We start from the raw sequence: 19418 nt of genomic DNA on the forward strand, positions 1-19418 counted from the left end.
CTAAACGGGGTTTAGAAATGGAGCCTGGAATCGCACGAGCGTGTGTGATTCCAGGGTCTGTTTTCAAACCCCGGACAAAGGGCCCTCGCCTGCCCCGAAATTAAAATAAAGAAACACGTGCCTTGAAGCAGCCTGATCTCACCGTGCAGCGCTGTGAAAGCACCTCATTACATAATACTGTGGGATAAAAGCGGATTCAGCTCCTCTTCCTTTCTTTTCCTAATTATATTCGGCTGCCCCCGCCACCCTCCCCCGAAGAAACATGTTTTAATAGTTGATAATTTTACAAATAAGCTCCCCTCGTTTGGTGGGCATTAAAGTTTGTTTAGATAAAACAAGCGCTGAGAAATGAGAGCATCGCGGAAACACTTGTGTGTTCACTAGTTTCTGGTGATGTTCGCACTTTAGAAATATGGGCCACTTTCACAAAACTTTCTGCTCACCTAAGGTCACTCACCGCATGAAACCCGAAGTACCGACCGGAAAGCAGGAATACTGGTTCATTTCTGGGTTATTCCAACAACAGTTCACATTGCGACTGTTGAAAATCCGCAAACGTTGCAAACTGAATCTAGACACAAATGTAAAGCTGGGGTGTGCACGAGGGTCGGGGGGTCACGCACTGTCTTTCCCAATTACCGCCTACACGGGTTGCCAAAGGCAGGCGGAAATGTGCAAAAGTGTGCAAACTGGACCCTATAATTTTGGGTGTGTGGAAAATTATTTAATCTCTCGAGGGCCTTCAGTAGGAACTGATTCGCACATATTCTTGAAAAAGTCAGAAACTTTAAGAATAATGGGCTTCATCCTGTAATTTGTGCATATTTGCCACTTTCAGGGGCTCGCAGAAGGGTGATGGGCTGAATCCACTTCTCACGTTGTCAGCAGGGTGCACGAGCCGCGAATGCCGAATGGAACTTCTTTCTCATATTCTAATCTCTAGCTGGAATCTATTTTTTCAAAATGGGGAACTGTTCCATCCAAAGCCTCATAAAACAGGGTCTCTGGGGCGGTCTTTCTCAACATTGGGCACTCCCACGCCAGTCTTTTTGCACTTGGGGCGGAAACTGAGTGTGAAAACCGACCGAAACCATCTGGGAAGACCAACATTCAAATATTTTAGGGGCTTTTACTAATTTCAGAATGCTCAAAATGTCACCGCCCCCACACTGGCTCTGGTCCTAACTCTTAATTTACAACTGCGGAAAAACACAACTACGTTTGAATCTTTCAAGGGAGAAAGAGGAAATGGAGTTGTTCTTTTCAGAGACACTGAATGATGTCATCTATTACTACCAGATCCGTGACCAGGAAGAGTGACAGCATGAGCATTTAAACAAGAGGCACTGAGCGATCGCTTTCGCGATCGCTATTGTAAAAAAACACACGCCCGCGAGTGGTGCGTGCGCCACTGTGAGGTATATGTTTTCAATTATCGCGCCCATGTCTGGGCACGATAATTGAAAACATATGGGCTTTGGTGCGCTTAACAGACACCAATAGGCCATGGGCGGAGCAATGCGCCCGCCTTTGGCCGATTGCGTGCTCTGTTGAAACAAAACACGCACTCAAAGCCCAATTACAGACCCCAAAACAGAAAACACACGCATGAGCGTGTGCGATTTCAGGGTCCATTTATGAACCCCGGACAAAAGGACTCTCGCCTGCGCGAGCACTACTACGCAGTGCAACGCAGGTCGCGAGACCTAAAAGCTAAAGCAGCAGTGGCCAATGTAGAGTGAAAAAGCAAAAGCAAAAAGGCAGAGTGAGAAAGCAAAGGTGAAAACAGAGGGCAATGCAGAGTGAAAAGGCTAAGGCAGCAGAGGCCAAAGCAGGGCAGCAGAGGCCGAAGCAGAGTGAACAAGAAAAAGCAGCAAAAAGCAAGCAGAGAGCCAAGCGGAAACAGAGTTGAAGATAAGGATGCAAACCAGGGCAAGGCATGTAATGGACAGGAGACCTGTCGTGTAGGGAGCTGGTGCGAGGACCTGCTCGTGGTGGGTAGTTAAACACAACTCCTATCCTCAGTCTCCAAAGTATGACTGAGCTCTGAAGGCCAGTTTGATCAGATCATTCCTACTGCTGTATAGCAGTTCACTGTAGGTATCTGACCACAGAAATGTGGCTTTGTGTTTTTTGTGGCCTCATATTTAGCAACACACACAGAGCACCACTAAGTTGCACCTTAAAAACGTTACCATTAATATTTTGTGCCTCAACTCTTCGATGAAGCAGTGCATCTTTTCCCACTATTTGGACGAGATATGGATGAATATGGTGCTCCTTCAGGAGACCCATTTTCTCTGCTAGGACACACAAGTTCAGCTCTCGTACATCCCCCCCTGCAATTTCAATCATCTTACACAATCAAATCCAGTGGGAGTCGATCATTTGGGTACCTCAGAGCACCTATACATTACTGCCCACTTTTGGAATAAGGAGGGCAGTGGATTTGGGGTGAATAGTGATATTGGGGCTAAGGGGTTAACAGCTATGTTTCTGTATGCCCCAACGCTGGAAAAAAGTCATTCTTTCCTAAATGATTTACCATGGTCTCAGTTTATGGAAGGGCTATTAGCACTGCGGGCAACTTAAACGTTATGCCAGACTTCTCTTTTGGCAAGTATACTGCACAGTTACACATGCCATGTCCAGGTAGGGTACCAGTGGCCCTTGTGCATGGGATTGGCAATCTAGTCATAACGGAGGTTTGAAGGCATTTTCTTACTAGTCAACAGAACTATGCTTCCTACTAAGAGGTTCACTGAAAATATTCACGGCTAGATCATTGGTAGGCATAGTGGTTGAGGATATATCTACTGGATCCATTTCCGCATCTGACCATGTACACATTTCACTGCACTTCCAGCTCTCACCTCCATACCACTCTTTATAGGAAGTATAGAATGGGTGCTCCACCTTCATATAGAGGACAGAGACACATACACAGGGCATGATTCACAAGGTTAAACTTACACTTTTTGTAAGTTTATGATTTTTTGGTATTTGCAAACTATGATCATAATTTTAAGAGTAGTACTTTTACAACTGCTGAGACCCTGCACTCATGGCACTCCACTCTTGAGGCAGACAACTCTGCATGGTAGAGAAGGTGACTCCTAAAATCAATAAATTATACCTGAAAAACATTAATTTCTTTTTTTAATGTCCATTTTATTGAAAAATTGCTCATAGTACATCAAGCACAATTGGTTTATTATTTGCAGAATAGGCATCATTACGAGTTACGGTGTGGTCAGCATGACCTGTAGGACATATCAAGAAGTTAATTGTGTGTACAATTGTAATCAATACATTAAGAAATAATCCCGCCAGTAACCCCAGTCCAGCTAACTGGATCACAACTCTGTATCACCCCACTCGAGAAGGAAGTTCTCTCCACTATGCACCCCACCTGATACATGACTGTCTGTTACAGACAACGTAATGTGGGGCCAGGTAATACATTATGCAACAACACCCATACTACATGGAAAAAATGGGTTTCTTTTTAGTGTGTGTGACTATGGAAGCCGGTCCGGTTGGGTCTTCCCCATATTGTGAATAGTACTCTAATGTTTTTCATTTTCTTTATAACACTACAAGTCCCAGAAATCTTAGCAAAGCAAAAACAAAGTTTCTTATTCATCATGTGGGAAATTTGTCAATGTTCTATCTGTGACTTGATTTATCAAGAATTAAAACCTTATGGATGTATCCTCGTTTGTGCTTCCATCAATCCTTTATTGTTTGGTGTATACCATATATTTGCTCATAAGTAAACGTGAACATATTTTATTGTTAATTTTTTTAACTTTCTATTTTAATTAGGCCTGGGCTAAATTTCCGTTCCGCTCGCGGAAATTGCGATAATTTGACATTTTCGCGTTCCGTGGAGAGCGCGAAAATGTCAAAATTTCCGCATTCCGCAGCTTAGCGATAACTTGTTTCTTGCTCGCGCTGTAAAATAATACATTCTCGTGCGCGCGCGATTGCCTTACCTGAATCCCCGCGTTCGCCGACAAGTTTTCCCGATCCGGTCGCGTTCTCCACGAGATGTTGGATTGTTGGTAGCCATTTGCGCTGTCTCGCGAAAGTTCGCGCCCGCAGTAACGTCATGCGTCGCGCGATCACGTCTTTCTTCTCGCGATCATGCACCGCGAGAAGAGTGAAAACAAGATGGCCGCACCCGCGAGCAACCGCATGGGTAAGTTGGCGAGCCGCGACCACGCAGAAAATACGCGAACGGGCGGGAAAAAAACTTTCGCGTCTTCTCGATATTTCCGCGTGTTTGCGGAGATTTTTAACATTTTCGCGATAATTTGCGAAAGTCGCTTTCGCAAATTATGCCCACCCCTAATTTTAATTTGCCACATACTGCCAAAGGGAATCCTTCTGCTGGGGCAGAAGTCCATGTACCTGCAGGAGCTCGATCTCAGGGACCAGTTCACAACCAATAACCAGCAAGAAATGGCAAGTGCATATACTAACAAGAAGTGTTTCTCATGTAGCACCAAATAATATTCGTTCATTATTTATGTTTTGTTATGTCTATTACTTGGTTATGAACCTAACAGTTTCTTGTCTATATGTGTTTTACTTGTTAAATGTTTTTAATTAGAATGTCATTCATATTGTTATAGGCCCAGTGATGTTGGGCCTGCCTCCATCTCAGGCAAGAGTGACTTCTGCTCCTCGTAATGAGATCACATCCAGTCAGGCACCACACAGCTGGCGGATGGTGGACACTGGTAACATGACTAATTTATTACATCACACTTGACTAATTCCCTGATTATTCTTTGACATGTTAACAGTATATGTTTTGTGACACATCCCTATTGTCACCATACTCAATGTCACATGTTCTCCAAATTGCGAGTACAACCTAACTTTTCACTTATAATGTTTATTCTGTTGTCAAAGTAATTAATATTGTGTTTTTTAAAGAGGAGTTGCTCAAACTTTTTCATAGTGTCTTCTATTAACCCTCACACTCAGTTACTCTAATATGTATGCATGGCCTTAATTTCAGCTTCTTTCAGGAACAAATCAACTACAATATCTACATCTAGGCATTCAGGAGACATACTGGCAGCAGCAATTAGGCCCGCTACCATCCGGTCATCAGGTACATGTGCAAATGTTTGTATTTTATTGAAACATTGCATATTTTGCACGAAAACTGACTCTTCTAGAAATTATTTAACACTGTATGCAAATGTTTCAAATCATTTTATGGTGGTGTGTAATAGCCTTTATTACCTTGTGTTATGTCTCTGCTTTTTTCATGTTGACTTAAATAAATCAGAAATTTAATCAATCTTCAACTTGATTTTCAAGCTGCTGAATTGAGGAAGTCTTGGTCCATGTGAGAAGCTGGTCTGGTATATGATGTCCACTAATTAAAGTGGGCACCTTGCACCAGTCCAGACAACCCTTATGGTGATTTAAGAGGTCTCAAACAACCTTAGAAAGCTATCCAAGTGGTAGCTGTGGAGAGTAGCCTTCAGGCTTAGTCTTAAAGGAGTGTAAAGCAGCTTGTTTTACCAGAATGCAATCTTATAGTACAGATTAAATGAAAAGAGAACCATACAGTAGTTATAAAAATATATATTTATTATATAACACGATTTAGCACGTTACAGTATCTCCTACATGGGGATAGACACAAAGCACACAATACTTCAGCAAAGAAATAACAGTAAATAGCACTAATACACAGTGGGCCCAAACCATATACTAAGAAAGTGGTATGAGAACCACAACTCTAGTTAAGACAGTGTTGAGAGGACATAGAATTGCTGTGACCCCAAGGAACTACCCAATGTGAGTAGATAGGGACCCCACGGAGTGCGTGTGCATTGCGAGAACACAACCGCGTGCTCCGTATAAGTCTATCTGAAAGTCGTGGTTGGAATTTTAAAGTTTAAGGACCCTTCCCAGTGGACTTCGAAGAAACCCAGTGGAAGACAGAAGGTTGGAGAGCCACCCCACCCGTGAATACCGAAGTACCCGAGTTACCTATCCCAGGGAAGCTAGGTGCATAGGTCGAAAGTGGTGTCGGAAACAGCCGTCAAACCCAATAGAGGACTTTGAGGAAGTGCCGCTGCTGGAAGGGGAGAAAGCGTCAGTTGGAATCCAAATGTGGATTCTTGTCTAAGAGTACCTGAAAGCATAGGGGACAGAGTCTGGGTCACTTGAGAGTGACCAGGGGCTCGGAAGACGAATGCCCTTTGATGTCCAGTGCTTCAGGATATTTGATGGTGACCTTGACTCTGCAGCTCCGGGGACCAGGTGATGTCAAGGATGACCAGGAGCCGCATACGAGCTGTCCCACGAAGGATGTTGAGTGCCGAGGGGTCGGCATCCAGCGGGAGCACCAACAAGCCTTGGCAATGGCAACCCACACAGAAGGTCAAGAAAGTGTTTGGTTTGGATCAGCAAGGTCCAGGAGATTCACCACACAGAGGGGAGTCAGGGCAAGCCCAGAACAATCAGGGGAGCCCAAGGAAATCAAAGTTGACTCTCAAATGAACCCACAGGCCGGAGGCACAGGAGTCTCGAGAGGACGTCAAGTAGCTTCACAAAACAGCAGGCCACGGAGCATTTGGTGCGCGTGGTTGAAGATTTTTGTAGGAGAAGTTGCCAGAGGCTTGGGCTACTCAGAGCCCAATGCACTTGTTGCAGAATTGCCAACAAGAATTTGCACCTGCAAAAGTACGCGGTGCACCGGGGTTTGGGTATTGCAGCCCCCACGAGGGATTCTGGCCTTAAACTGAGTGAGAGGGCAGCTCAGGCCTCGAGGGACGTAGTAACCCACCTCTTGTGTTGCTGAACCCTTTGGAGTCCGTAGGAGCTTGGGATCAGCAGACCGGTCAGCAGTGTTGCAGTGCCTGCGAATGCAGGGGAGTGACTCCTTCACTCCAAGGGAGATTATCTTCAGGTGTCTTGGATGCTCCACAGGTCCTACACGGATCCTGTATGGTGCACAGGCACAGACGATGCAGCAGACGGAGAGGGAGACGAAGTCAGGCCCAAATGAAGTCCAGCGAAGTCCAGAGTGCCCAGACAGTCGAAGTGCAGTGGCTTCAGTTCTGAATCTTGTCCACAATGAATCTAAAGTCCTACAGCCAGGTAAGCACTTAAGTACCCACGGGAGAGGGCTGGAAAGATTCAGGGGTCTGGACAGGGGGGAGGTTACTTCCATGTCCTTTGTACAGTTTCGCGCCAGAGCTGGAGCCAACGGCTTCCAGGACTGGTTTGAACTGGACTATGCACAGGGACTCCAAATGTGCCCCGCAGGCAGACTTTCAGTCACTGGCAAGCGCACACAGACCCAGCCCTAATACACTAAATTCTGTCTAGGAGGTGGTCACACCTCCCTGTGACAGGAAGCCTATTGTTCAGCCTTCCCCTGCTTGAGCTTGGCTCAGCAGCAGGAGGGCAGAAATGTGTCTCTGGTCAGCAACAACCATTTTGTGCTCTCCGAGACTAGAATGCTGGTACCGGGAACACCAGGAGCCCCACGAAGTACGCTTCGGAGGGGTGGAATCATACCTCCCACACCGGTTACCAATGTGGTGATATGATTCCAACATGTTTGACACCAAACACGACAGGGTTTGTTTCAGCCATTTTAGAGTTGGTCATCACACGGTCGCTTATGCCCCTCTATATTAGTATATGGCGGCTTCACTGACAACCCGGAAGAATGGACTCCGTAGGCTGCAGGGGCGTCCTGCTCATGCAGGGGCACCTTCTCACTTATAACAAAGCACCCTGCCCTCAGGATTGTAAAGGCCTGCTATAGGGGTGACAAACATCCAGAATGTGCATACTCTCACAAAGATGTTTGCCTCCACAATTGTGTAATCATGGGAGATATCCCCGGTACATAATGTAAATATGATTGTATCTTCACCATTGTTTTGTAATAAAAATATGTGCACCTGTTCACAACCTCTAACCTGAGTTGACTTAGATTTTTTTAGTAATGTTTTCTATGGTATCTTTCAAATTTCCTTTGCGCGCTTACTACATTTAGAACAGAAAGAAAATTATTGGTACAAGCCATCATACTGATAACCACATTGAATGCAGCAAACATTATACAGATTTAAGAACAGAGGGGTTTTTTGAAACATAAAATGTTATATTTTTTTAATATTTTGAACAATAACTGTATATCAAAATAAGTCACAACAAAGCAAGTCATAATGAGAGAAACAAATACAAATAAAGTCCTCGGGCAGAATGGGAAAGAGAACTTGGGGTTAGTTGGGCAATGGAAAAAAAGAGTCTGGAAGCGTCAAGGTAACCATCCCACAGTCAACAATAATAATAATGGCAGCCCCCCAAGCCACTTGTAGATTTGTAACTAGGGTCCTGACTTGGCCACTGGCCATCCTTGCTCTCAGTGGTGATTATTATATTCAAATCATCCTCCAACATTGACTAAATGTGGCTGCCCACGGCAGGACCAGACACCGCACGAGAAGAGACAATATGAGCGGTAACAGGGGAAATAGTGAGGTCAGAGAACGTTGAAGATGGCTCAACAGTAGGTTGGGTGTGTTTGGAAGCCAACGTCAAGTTGGTTATGGCGGCAGTTAAAGTTTCAAGCTGGCCAGACAGTGTCTGTTGGAACATCCAGATCCCGCCCATTAAGTCACAGGTGTCCTGAGAGATCACTGCCTTAACCTTCTCTAAGGCAGTCCTCGCCCCCTTGAATGCATCCAGAGGAACAGACACAGATGGAAGGGATTGAGGCTCACAAGAGGGTTGTGAGGTGTTTGGAACTGTGAAGTGTCTCCCTAGACATGTGGTCTCCTAAGAGTGCACTAGGAGTAGAAGTAGTTGAAGGAGGCCCGATGGAATGGGGCCTCAGGAGTTAGGGACGGGCTGGAAGAAGCTCAGATGGTGTTTGGGGTTGCTAGGGATACCACTTCTAGGCCAGGAGAAGGCCATATATGTTCTCCCCTGGTTGGTGGTGTCCATTTCCAGGCATGAGCACTACCAAAATACCAATTGCTGGCATAGTAGTATTTTGACCTAACTACTGATATCCTGTGCTATAAAATGTGCTGTAAAATATAATAACCATGTATTAGATGTAACGTAATTAGCTAATTAAAAAAAATGTTATCACACATTTTAAGCATGTAGAAGTTAATCTAGAAAATGGGCATTTTTGCAAAAATAACAAATTATCCAAGGAAAATTCAGGATTTTACGTGGGTACATCAACTGTTTTCCTTACAATAAATTACATGACATTCTTCAGAAAATGCATGTATTCACTAAACTATTGAAATCTATGTATCATATGAAGTAAGGTAAAGTTACACCATGTCAGCGTTGACTTTATAACAATCAACACATATTAGTAAAGAGAAACAAAGCAAACAAAAAGCATGCTTGCTAGAACAGACTAACAATGCAAGCTGTCATACTAACAATAAACATTTTTAAAGACAAGAACTCCACATAGCATCAAAGTGCCACTAGTTGTGCTACTTCCAGTATTTGTTATTTAAGAAATGCGCTTGTAAAGCAATTGCATACATTTGTGTAATGAGTGGTACAAAGTCCAAGAATTCCTTGTAAAATAAGTTGAACAGAATGAAAAACTGATGCATGGACGTTTTGGAGCTATGACACAGGTTATGTTAAACGTAACACACATGACAGGAAATCTCTCTCACCACTCATGTCAAACTATATGACAAATAATAAGGTACAAGTACTTACAGTCTCTCTGCTACTCATACTGTTCTAGCTGAGCATGGAGGGTGAACCAGGCAGCTTGGTCCTCCGGTACAATGGGGTCATGCTGGGGTGCTGTGTATGTGACTGGGAGGAGAGGCCCATAATATCCTGGTTCTTTATATGGGCCCAAGGACGCAGGTCCTCCCAGTGGTTGCTGCACATTTTGTGCTGCCAGTTGTAAACTCTCACTGCACTGTAGTGTGTGGCAATGTCCCTCCATGTTTGGGCATTTGCTGCATTACTCAGCTGGATATCTTGTCCCCATAAGGCTGAGGTACTTTGCAAACACCCCCTAACTAACTAATGATGTTCAATTCTGTATCTGTGAAAAGGGGTGCCTTTTTCACAAGTCCCTCCATCATGCTGGGGGCAAGATTGGTGCAAAAGGAGAAGCAGGATGGAGGTGAATGCTTCTCTGAGTTGAGGAAGGCTCAGAATAAATTCAAAATGGCCGACTCTTCCTGTAGCCATTTCCTATCTATTTGCAGTAGGCAGAGTTCCCCGTCACTAGTCTCCACTCTGGGTGCAAAGCACTATATATGCACAGGTGGCGGAGTCCCCGTACACAGAGGGGAATCTCTGCACATGGGACGGAGCTCTGCACACAGAAGGGAGATATTGTACATGTATATACACAGTAAGACGTGATTAAGTGTAAAAAATAAGATACCAATCATAATATATGTGTTGATCTCAAGTAGGATGAAATGTAAGAACGAATACTCTAAAACTGTAAAATCTTGTTTGTTATAAAACAATGATTCTGTGTTTAAAAAATTGGTATGGAACTCAATTTATGCCGATATTTAGTAGGCCTTTGTGCTGTCCTTCTATTGCGCAAGGCAACGCAAAGCCGTGACATCTGTTTACAAATCAACCCAACACAGCACATAGCACTTCCTTGCATTCCCTTGCACCGTGGGGTGAAGCAAGGGCGTCCTATGCATCCCCCCTTGGTACATACATCTGGAATTTCCCCAAAATGGTAATCCTTCCCAACCTAGGCATAAGGAAGAGACATCTCTTTGTTTCTCCATGTCACTTGTTATTTCTATGCGTGAAGCCTTCACCATCACAAATACAAAGTAAAAACTCCCTCTAAAAAAGTCCACATAGGACCAATGCAATGAACCAAGGTGCGATGACATCATTGTCCACTGCCAGAAGAAACAGGCATTTTTTGTTTTGAGGGTCTTACAGAGCATTCGGAGGTGAAAGCCAAACAGACAAAGGTGAAAAAATGCCTAAGTTCCGTTAAAAGGTATATTGCCCTCCATGCTAATGGTGAGAGCCACAAGGGTTCTGCTATACATAACACATTTCTATTATAATAAAGGAATATGATCAACCATCTCCCATCATAATATTTCAGGCTAATTCAAAGGAATAATTATTTTGTGGATAGGGAAGGGTCTGGGGTTCAGACGTACCTTCATGAGTATCACAAGGTCTGTGTATTTTTTGACTTCTATTCTTTTCTGTTTTAATGAGGGTTCCTTGGTTCCTGGAAGCATTGAGTTTACTTAATAATATTTCCATACCAAAGCCTTCAGTGAAGTAGAAGAAACAACTTGACTTGTCTATCATGCCTGAGGAAGATCTGGTAGCTATCTCACCCTTGTCTATCAATAAACTCAAAGTCATAATGGCTTTTGATGGCATTTAATAAGTACTTAAATTGTGTTTGCCAATTGTTTGGGAACCCTTTTTAACCATTTCAAACCACTAGCCTTGTTTGTGGTATGATAGAATCAACGCTTGTGCTGAAATGAAATACCAGTATTTATAATGCGCATAGCTACCTCCGAAGTGGTGTCCCGGCGCTGGGGGCCGTCGGGAAGATTAAACAAGCTATTGGCCAGAGTCACATGGTGCTGGGCTAACCTGCCGCCGGGGATCGAACCGTGAACCCCATAGTCTGGAGTCAGGCACCCTGGCCACTGCGCCACACCTCTTACACTTGTGCTTGTGCGCTTGTGCTGATATATCAACCTGGAAAAGGGAGGACTTCTTGTGCATTATATAGGGCAATAGCTCTTCATAACACCAGATCTTCATACAGGGATTGGCTACTCATTTCGAACCGCGCTTACTGCCATGATTTACCCAGACCAATGCTGATGTTTTTAATCCACATGTTTGCTGGACAACATCAGGAAAGCAGAGTACGTGCCTGATAAAACACAAATAGAGGAAATACCCTTTAAATTGTTGGTCTTATATCAAGCAAATTTTGCCCGTAATGTGTACTCTATGTTCTTGGCCAAAGTTCTTGTGACTTTTTGGTATGGGGCCCCAATCAATTTGTGTTATGTTGATCAATTTTCAAACTACATTGACTAAGAGGGTCGTCAAAAATAGCCTTGCTGATGCGATCCCGCTAACACACAGCACTCAACAGGAATCTCCACTAATTCTCTGATCGTTTGCTCCAGTTATTCAACATCTGCCTCTATTTGTCACCGGTGCTTGATCACTCCCTTAGAGGTGAGTGAAGAAAATATTCTGTTTTGTGAGACATACAGTGACTTCCTTTACCCATTTGGTTGGGGAGCTGGATGATTTTTATATTGTATTGTATTTTACAATTAGTTATGAGAAATGGAAGGGTCTGAATGTGAGTGTGCCAGAGCATCTCTGTTCATTTCTGAAGTCCACTTTCAAATTTTTCTGGGAGGTCCAGAAACTGTCACATATTGGTTAATACCTGATGGTCCTGTATCCTTCCCTTTATTGTCACAACGATGCAATTATCCACAACGTTTTGTTGTTTTACCTGAGTTAAATATCGTAGTTTGCCAAGATCTGCATAGTCAATTTCTCTCTTCCACCCAATAACTTCATCAACTTCTGCTCGGACCCTAAGGATAAAATAAAATGTTAATGACACTGCTTAGAGATAGCACTCTTCTGTACGTGACACAGTGTAACTATGCATTGCAGTGTGATGGTGAAGGAAGTTTTTTAAGGGTGCACATATACCTCCTTCCTTGGAATGAACGAAAACTTCCAAGAACATCATTCTAAGAGGATAATTGGGACACTTAGATTAAATAATGTCTGAGCCTATAGTAACCTTATTATTTTTCTCGGTGAAACACTGATTCTGGCATGGATGCACTATCTAAGGATTCATTTAGTTATATATCTTTAAATGTTTAATTAGGTCTCTTTTTGGCTTTGTTGAATGAATAGATCTGTGAAGTGTTACATATAATTACAAAGCCACCTCTTAAAGAACTAATGGCTATCCCTTGAAATTGTATTGCTGAGTTTTAAAGGCTGCTTGATGAAATTCACAAAATACATTAAGAGGGAACTTCTTAACTTATCGGGGAAGACACAGTCTGTGACACCACTAGAAGTGACATCATTCAGAATCACATCACAGAAAGTAACAACCCAGGCAGTTATATGGGTTCTGTGGGCAAAGGTACCCTGTGCTTTCATGGGCTGACCTGACAGCAGTGGAGTTCTCACCTAGGTCAGTGTGCAGCAGCACAGCCTAAATCTTGTTACTTTCTAACTGGGTAATTTCCTCTTAGTCCCTTTATTGCTCCTTTCTTTTGGCCTCTTTTAGCCTTTGTTTTCCCCAGTGCAATTTATTTAGTGGTTAATGACCCTGAAGCCTGCTTGTAGGATGTTTTAGAAATTCTGATTGCCAGCCCATTCAACAAATGCCCCGCTCTGTCCCTGCTCGGTTATTCTACCATGAGCTATACCATGTTTGATGGGATTGGATGACCAATTATCTTGCAGCAGTTTACGGTTGGATGAAAGGCTACTTACCACCTTACAGATTTTTGTGATCAGTGAAGTCTTTGCATCTATGATAGAACTTTGGAAGGGACATTCTGACTTGCATTATACCTGATGATGTTCATTGTGCCCCACACCATTTTATATCAGTTAACTTAATGCATCATATTATTGGTTATTTATTGAGTAATGCACTGTCTGCTTCCATGCCCTGAGAGGGCTTAACTTGGTGTGGGCGGTAAATTTCCCTCCCCCGGCAGAGTTCACAGAGGTTTGTCCACTCAGTTTGGCAAAACTCATTAAGTTGTTGAGCGTGAGCTAGAAAAAAAGAGCACAAGACCCCCGCCCGGTGAGATTTCTCAATGTGGGCAGTCGTGTGTTGTCGCCATCGCTCGCATAGGAGAAAGTAGTTACTCCTGATGTGAAAGCTGCCACTCGAGCAGAAAAAGTACTTGAGTGGCAGAACGAAGCAGCAGGAGAAGCTCCCAGTGCTAAAAATCAGCGTGAGAAGTAAAATGGACCGGAATTCTGCCACTTGCGAAACACCGCGGAATCTCGCTGAGTTTTTAGGTATCTCTGTGTTTTGAACTAGTGCCTCCCTTGATATGAGAGGCAACTTCAAATGCTTTGGAACAAGCAGAATAACGTTGAGTCTAAGCGAACCTTACATGGAGCAAATGACCTTCAAGATAATGCCACTACTTTCAGAAAATAACATTAATCATGTGTAATGGTGGCTATTTTTAAAGCCAAATGGAGATTTCTGTGTCTTTTGATGAGCCAGTGCCACAATGGCTCCTCTGAAGGTAATGTAAGTTTTCTGAGCGGCTTTCAATGTTTCATCTAGCCACCCAGCATACGTTTTTGTTTTTAAGAAACAAACTCCCAAAGAAGGATTTATTTTTATTTATTTTTTTCAAATAAACCCCAAAATAACCCTGGGAGTGTCCTCGAAGAGTGTGGAGAGCACGATCTGAAACAGGAAAAAAGTATGTCAGAATGTCTGCACTAAACTGAGCAGATGCTCTGAGGTACTAAGGCAGGTGGGCGGATGTCCAAGGGTCCATCAGTCTAATGCTTCCGGTGGCAGTGCTACCAGGGCATTTGCCAGCTGAAACACAACTATTCACCTGACTCTAAGTCGAGAGGAGGAATAGACAGATTGGGGAACAGTAAAATGTCTGCCAAACTCTTTATAACCCCTAATTTTATTAATGCTGACATGTATGACTCATGAATTGATTAGTTAAAAAAGAACTGGAACTGAAATTGGTAACATTTCGCCACATACTTGTTTAACACTTCCTGTTCCCGTGCCAATGACATCACTGCAAATGCTAATTGGTTAGCTGTGGTGTCCTGACCTAAAATAAAGATCAGCAGTGTTATTATAACAGTCTAGTTCTGATGAATAAATGTAGTATCACAGCGAACAGGTTTTGAAACAATCTATACAACTATTGACATCTGACAAACAAATGCAGCATCACAGAAAACAGCTTTTGAAATAAGCTATCCACTAGTCAGAAACCACGTCTAGCAACCAATTAAAACACACTGTTGAATGATTAACGTTAGATGGTCCTCCATTCCAGTACTGACTCTGTACAGAACTAACACTGTAGTTGACAACGCAATAAAATCTTTTCCTGGAAAGCCTAGATTTTTGTCTTGTTTTTTATTTAAGGCGTTATATGTTTTTTTCCCGAATATTTAGTCCACTTTCACAGTCTGGAATCTGAAGGGGAAAGTAACTTTCTTATAAACTGGCGAAAGTGCATTCCACCCACATGTCAGGATCATGCTTAAAAACAGCAGGCAGAAACTCCTTCACTATATCTATACTCCCCCAACCTCTCCAGGGCTGCAACTAAAACCTTTAAACTAAATCTATTGAGACAACCCAGAGACACTGATCTCTGATCCATCCTTTAACATAAAAAAGGCACCATAGTAAATGACCTGATATTCTTCACTAGAAAAATAGCTATTTGTCGGGCAACCTTAATAAACATATTAAACACACAAGAAACCAGAAATATTCTGCATGACACCAAGCTTAGGATTTACTCCACACACGACCTAAGGTCAGGCCCTATACCTCCAATCGAGATGCCCAGTCGACATATAGCTCAGTGTTGCAACCACCAAAAAGGTAACAGGTCTATGGTCAACCCATCACCTAAAAAACATAGCTAACCTGCGCCTCTAACCGCAACAACGATAAATTCTACATCTACTACCCCCTCAGCACCAGTTACCCAGATAGCCCAGAGTGTATCGCTGAACTCAACCTATGGCCCCATGGCCACCCCCCGAATAGGGTAGAACCCTCGGTCACTGTTGCGGATAGAATAACAACTTCCGGTAGGTTTAAAGCTAGCGCCACTCACAAGGGCGTCGAGCTCTCTAGCACAAAGAGTTCAGGACCTGGGGACGCCATTCATACATCGTCGGCAACTCAAATGGAGCTTGAAGCACTGAAACTCCAAACTGACAACTTATCTCAGAGCATTCAAAGTGCTATTCTTGAAATGAAGAGCATCTTACACCGCACAGAAGAATCTCTATCAAAAATTAAGTTCATTCAGAATTCCGTACACAATCTTCAAAGCCACCCTAACCATACAGTCGTGCTGCTGTCAAAGAGGCAGTATCGCCCACACCAACAACCTAAGTATCAATCAGAAAAAAAAACTTTAGCCTTACCACTAGCCTACAAATCAACACCCGAGGCCTCTAGTCTCCTGGACTTGGGAGGCGTAAACAAAATTGGAACGGTCAAAATCAACGTGAATAGAACTTCCATACTAAAAAATAGAAAGTTAAACATCGACAACCTGAAGAGAGTTCAGCTAACCTCCTCCAATCATGACTCAAATCCTGAGAACTCCTTGAAACTGCTCCTAGCTCTTTTACTTAACTGCCGATCAGCAGTGAAGCATGCCTCCAAAATCGCCAATCTCATTTTAAACCAAGAAATTGACGTGGCGGTCCTAACAGAATCTTGGCTCACCGGAACTTCATCGCCTTGCTTGGATCTACTAGTTCCCCCAAATTACAGCATCGTGAGACTAGGCTGAGAAATGAAAAAAAGTGGGAGGTATCACTGCATTCACCACTCCGATCTCGCCACTACCCAATTAAACTCCGAGACATTTGACTCCTGAGAATACCTTGCTCTTTCTATTAGAAACAAAGCGAATCATCCATGCATGTTACACACCTTTTACCACCCTCCAGGTAAGAACCACACTTTCATAGACAACCTAATGGAAATCATCAATGCAAACTCTTCCCCCCAATCCAATGGTTTATTCCTGGGTGACTTCAATCTGCATTGGGAGGATCTTAACAATAGCCAGGTTAATGTCTTTAAAGAATTCCTAGCTGACCAAAATCTCATGCAAACCTGCACTCTCTCACTCACTACAAAGGATCTACACTAGCCTGTATCATCTCAAAGGAAAAGGCAGTCAATATAAACTCGATCTCTCCATGCTATTGGTTAGACCACCATTCTATTACCTTCCAAATTCCAGGAGTTATAAAGGAATGAACTACACAATTTGTCAAACCAAAGAGATGGATTAGAGATACAAAAGGCCTAGACTATGAGAAACTGGCTGCGTGTTGTGAGAAGGATCTTCCTTCACCCTCTAACATTACAAATGTCAGCAAACTTACGGATCACTACAACGCAATGATGTCAGACATAATCGATTCAGTTGCTCCTCTAAAATCTGAGACGAATCACGGATAGAGACAATAATCCTTGGTTTAGTAGTTTCCTCAATGAGGAAAAGGAGAAAGCTGAGGCTAACCGAACGGAAATGGAGACAACACCCATCAAACCTGCAACTTAAAACTACTAAGAAAGACCAGAAAAGCATACAACAAAAGCATTCTCAAATCAAAAAAAGATTTCTTTAGATTGGAACTGGAGAACGCTTAAAATAGACCACGTAAACTTTTTGAAATGGTAAAGCTGCAGTCGAATAAAATGGCAAAATCCCCTGAAGAAGCGACAAAGGGGCACATGCATCAAAGATTTTTGCGAGCGCAAACGGTGCGATTTGCTATAATCGGCCGTTTGCGATTGCAAAAAGGGCTTTTGCGATGCATTAAAACAATTTGGCATGCGCAATTTCGGTAATCACAATTTTTTGCGATTTCCCAAATTGCGATTGGATTTAAGGAATCGCAATTTGCGATTCCTTAAATGCAATGCAAGAAGCACTTTCAAATAGCGATTTCGCTATTTGGGGCCACAAATTACCATAAAAAAAAACAAAACGGTAATTTGTAAAAACTTTGGAAAGTGCCTTTTTCAAAGTTTCATGTTACACAGACATATGCCCTTGGGGCATGTGTGTGCGCAACATGGGTGCACAGTACAATTTCAGGGGCGCAACAGGGTGTTCTTTTGACACCCTTGTACCCTTGAAATTGCATGCACAATTTGAGAGTACCCATTGGTACTCACAAATAGCGCATGCAATTTCCCATTCATTCCTATGGGCCTGTAGGCCCACCGGACTGAATGGGATGCCATTCCTTAATTGCGACTCGCAATTTGCGAGTCTCAATTAAGGAATGTATAGGAATTGCTATTTTTATAGAGATTCCTACATGCATAGGCTTTTGCGAGTCCTTAATTACGATTCCTTAATAATAGCAATTAAGGATTCGCAAAATCCTACCTTGATGCATGTGCCCATAAATCCCTAATAAACTGTGAGGAGTTCTTGTTCTTCTTCACAGACAAAATCAATTCACTGGGAAGTGAGCTTAGAGCAGCCGCTGTTCTCCCTGTCAGCTTCACAAATCGATGAACCTTCACACTCCCTCCAAGCAGTGCCTAAGAATTAAGCTCAATGGTCTTCCTTCATGTTATATGACAACAACGATATCTCCAAAATCCTCTCATGTACAAAGCCAAATAACCACTTCAATGATGCTCTCCCTTCGAAATTCTCGACGATAGCCAACCAATTTTTCGTCCCCATCTGGATTGCGATAATCAATGCCTCTTTGTCTCAAGGCTCCATATCAGACTGCCTAAAAACTGGGCAAGTCATCCCCATCATTAAAAAATGACATTGAACACTGCTGACCCAAATAATTTCAGGCCTGTATCCAATATTCCATTATTAGCGAAAGTGCTAGAAAAATGTGTGCATCAACAACTGTGCCAACACATCTCTAAATTTAACCTTCTGGACGGCTGCCAATCAGGTTTTAGACCAGACCATAGTACAGAAACTACAATACTTCATATAGTGGATGACGCCTTGCAAGCTATAAACCAAGACAAAGCTTGTCTTTTAATTCTTTTAATTCTTCTGAAACTTTCATCTGCGTTCGACACAGTAAACCATGATAAATTGCTAGATCGACTCTGAAGCAGGATGGGACTGTCAGGAACTATCCTCAAATGGTTTAAGTCTTTCTTGGAGAACAGATCGCAAAGATTTTTAGTAGATCAAAAGCTATCATCACCGTCCCCTTTTACGATTGGCGTACCGCAAGGATCAACTCTTTCCCCAACTTTCTTTAACCTCTACATGAAACCTCTGGCTGAAAGACTGCGACACGCCAACATCTTGTTTCATATGTATGCTGATGAAACATAGATTTACATTAAAATCTTGTCACTCGAGGAGAACAATTCATTGAATGAAGCGCTAAAGATGACCATTCAAGACTAACAAGTAATCAGCTTAAACTAAATAGGCAAAAAACAGATTTCTCTTTTAATTCCCCCCCCCCAAAATCTCTTCTGAAATAAAGGAATGGATCAAACTGATCACCACACTTAACTGCACTTCAATCTTAGTGGACTCAGCCAAATCACTAGGATTCATGTTGGACAAGAACCTGAACACACA

General features: G+C 42.9%; 1 protein-coding gene across 1 annotated transcript in view; it reads right to left on the minus strand.

The window, feature by feature from the left end:
- LOC146799016 (cholesterol 24-hydroxylase-like) overlaps positions 1 to 19418 on the minus strand; it is a 275481-nt gene that overhangs the window by 90085 nt on the left and 165978 nt on the right. The window contains exons 10-11 of the mRNA XM_085626413.1: positions 14819 to 14891; positions 12545 to 12629 (exon numbers count right to left, since the gene is read on the minus strand). Coding sequence (XP_085482539.1) covers positions 12545 to 12629; positions 14819 to 14891 — 158 coding nt within the window. The remainder of the gene's footprint in view (positions 1 to 12544; positions 12630 to 14818; positions 14892 to 19418) is intronic.

Source organism: Triturus cristatus, chromosome 9, assembly GCF_964204655.1.
Source record: "Triturus cristatus chromosome 9, aTriCri1.1, whole genome shotgun sequence".
NCBI classification, from domain to species: domain Eukaryota; kingdom Metazoa; phylum Chordata; class Amphibia; order Caudata; family Salamandridae; genus Triturus; species Triturus cristatus.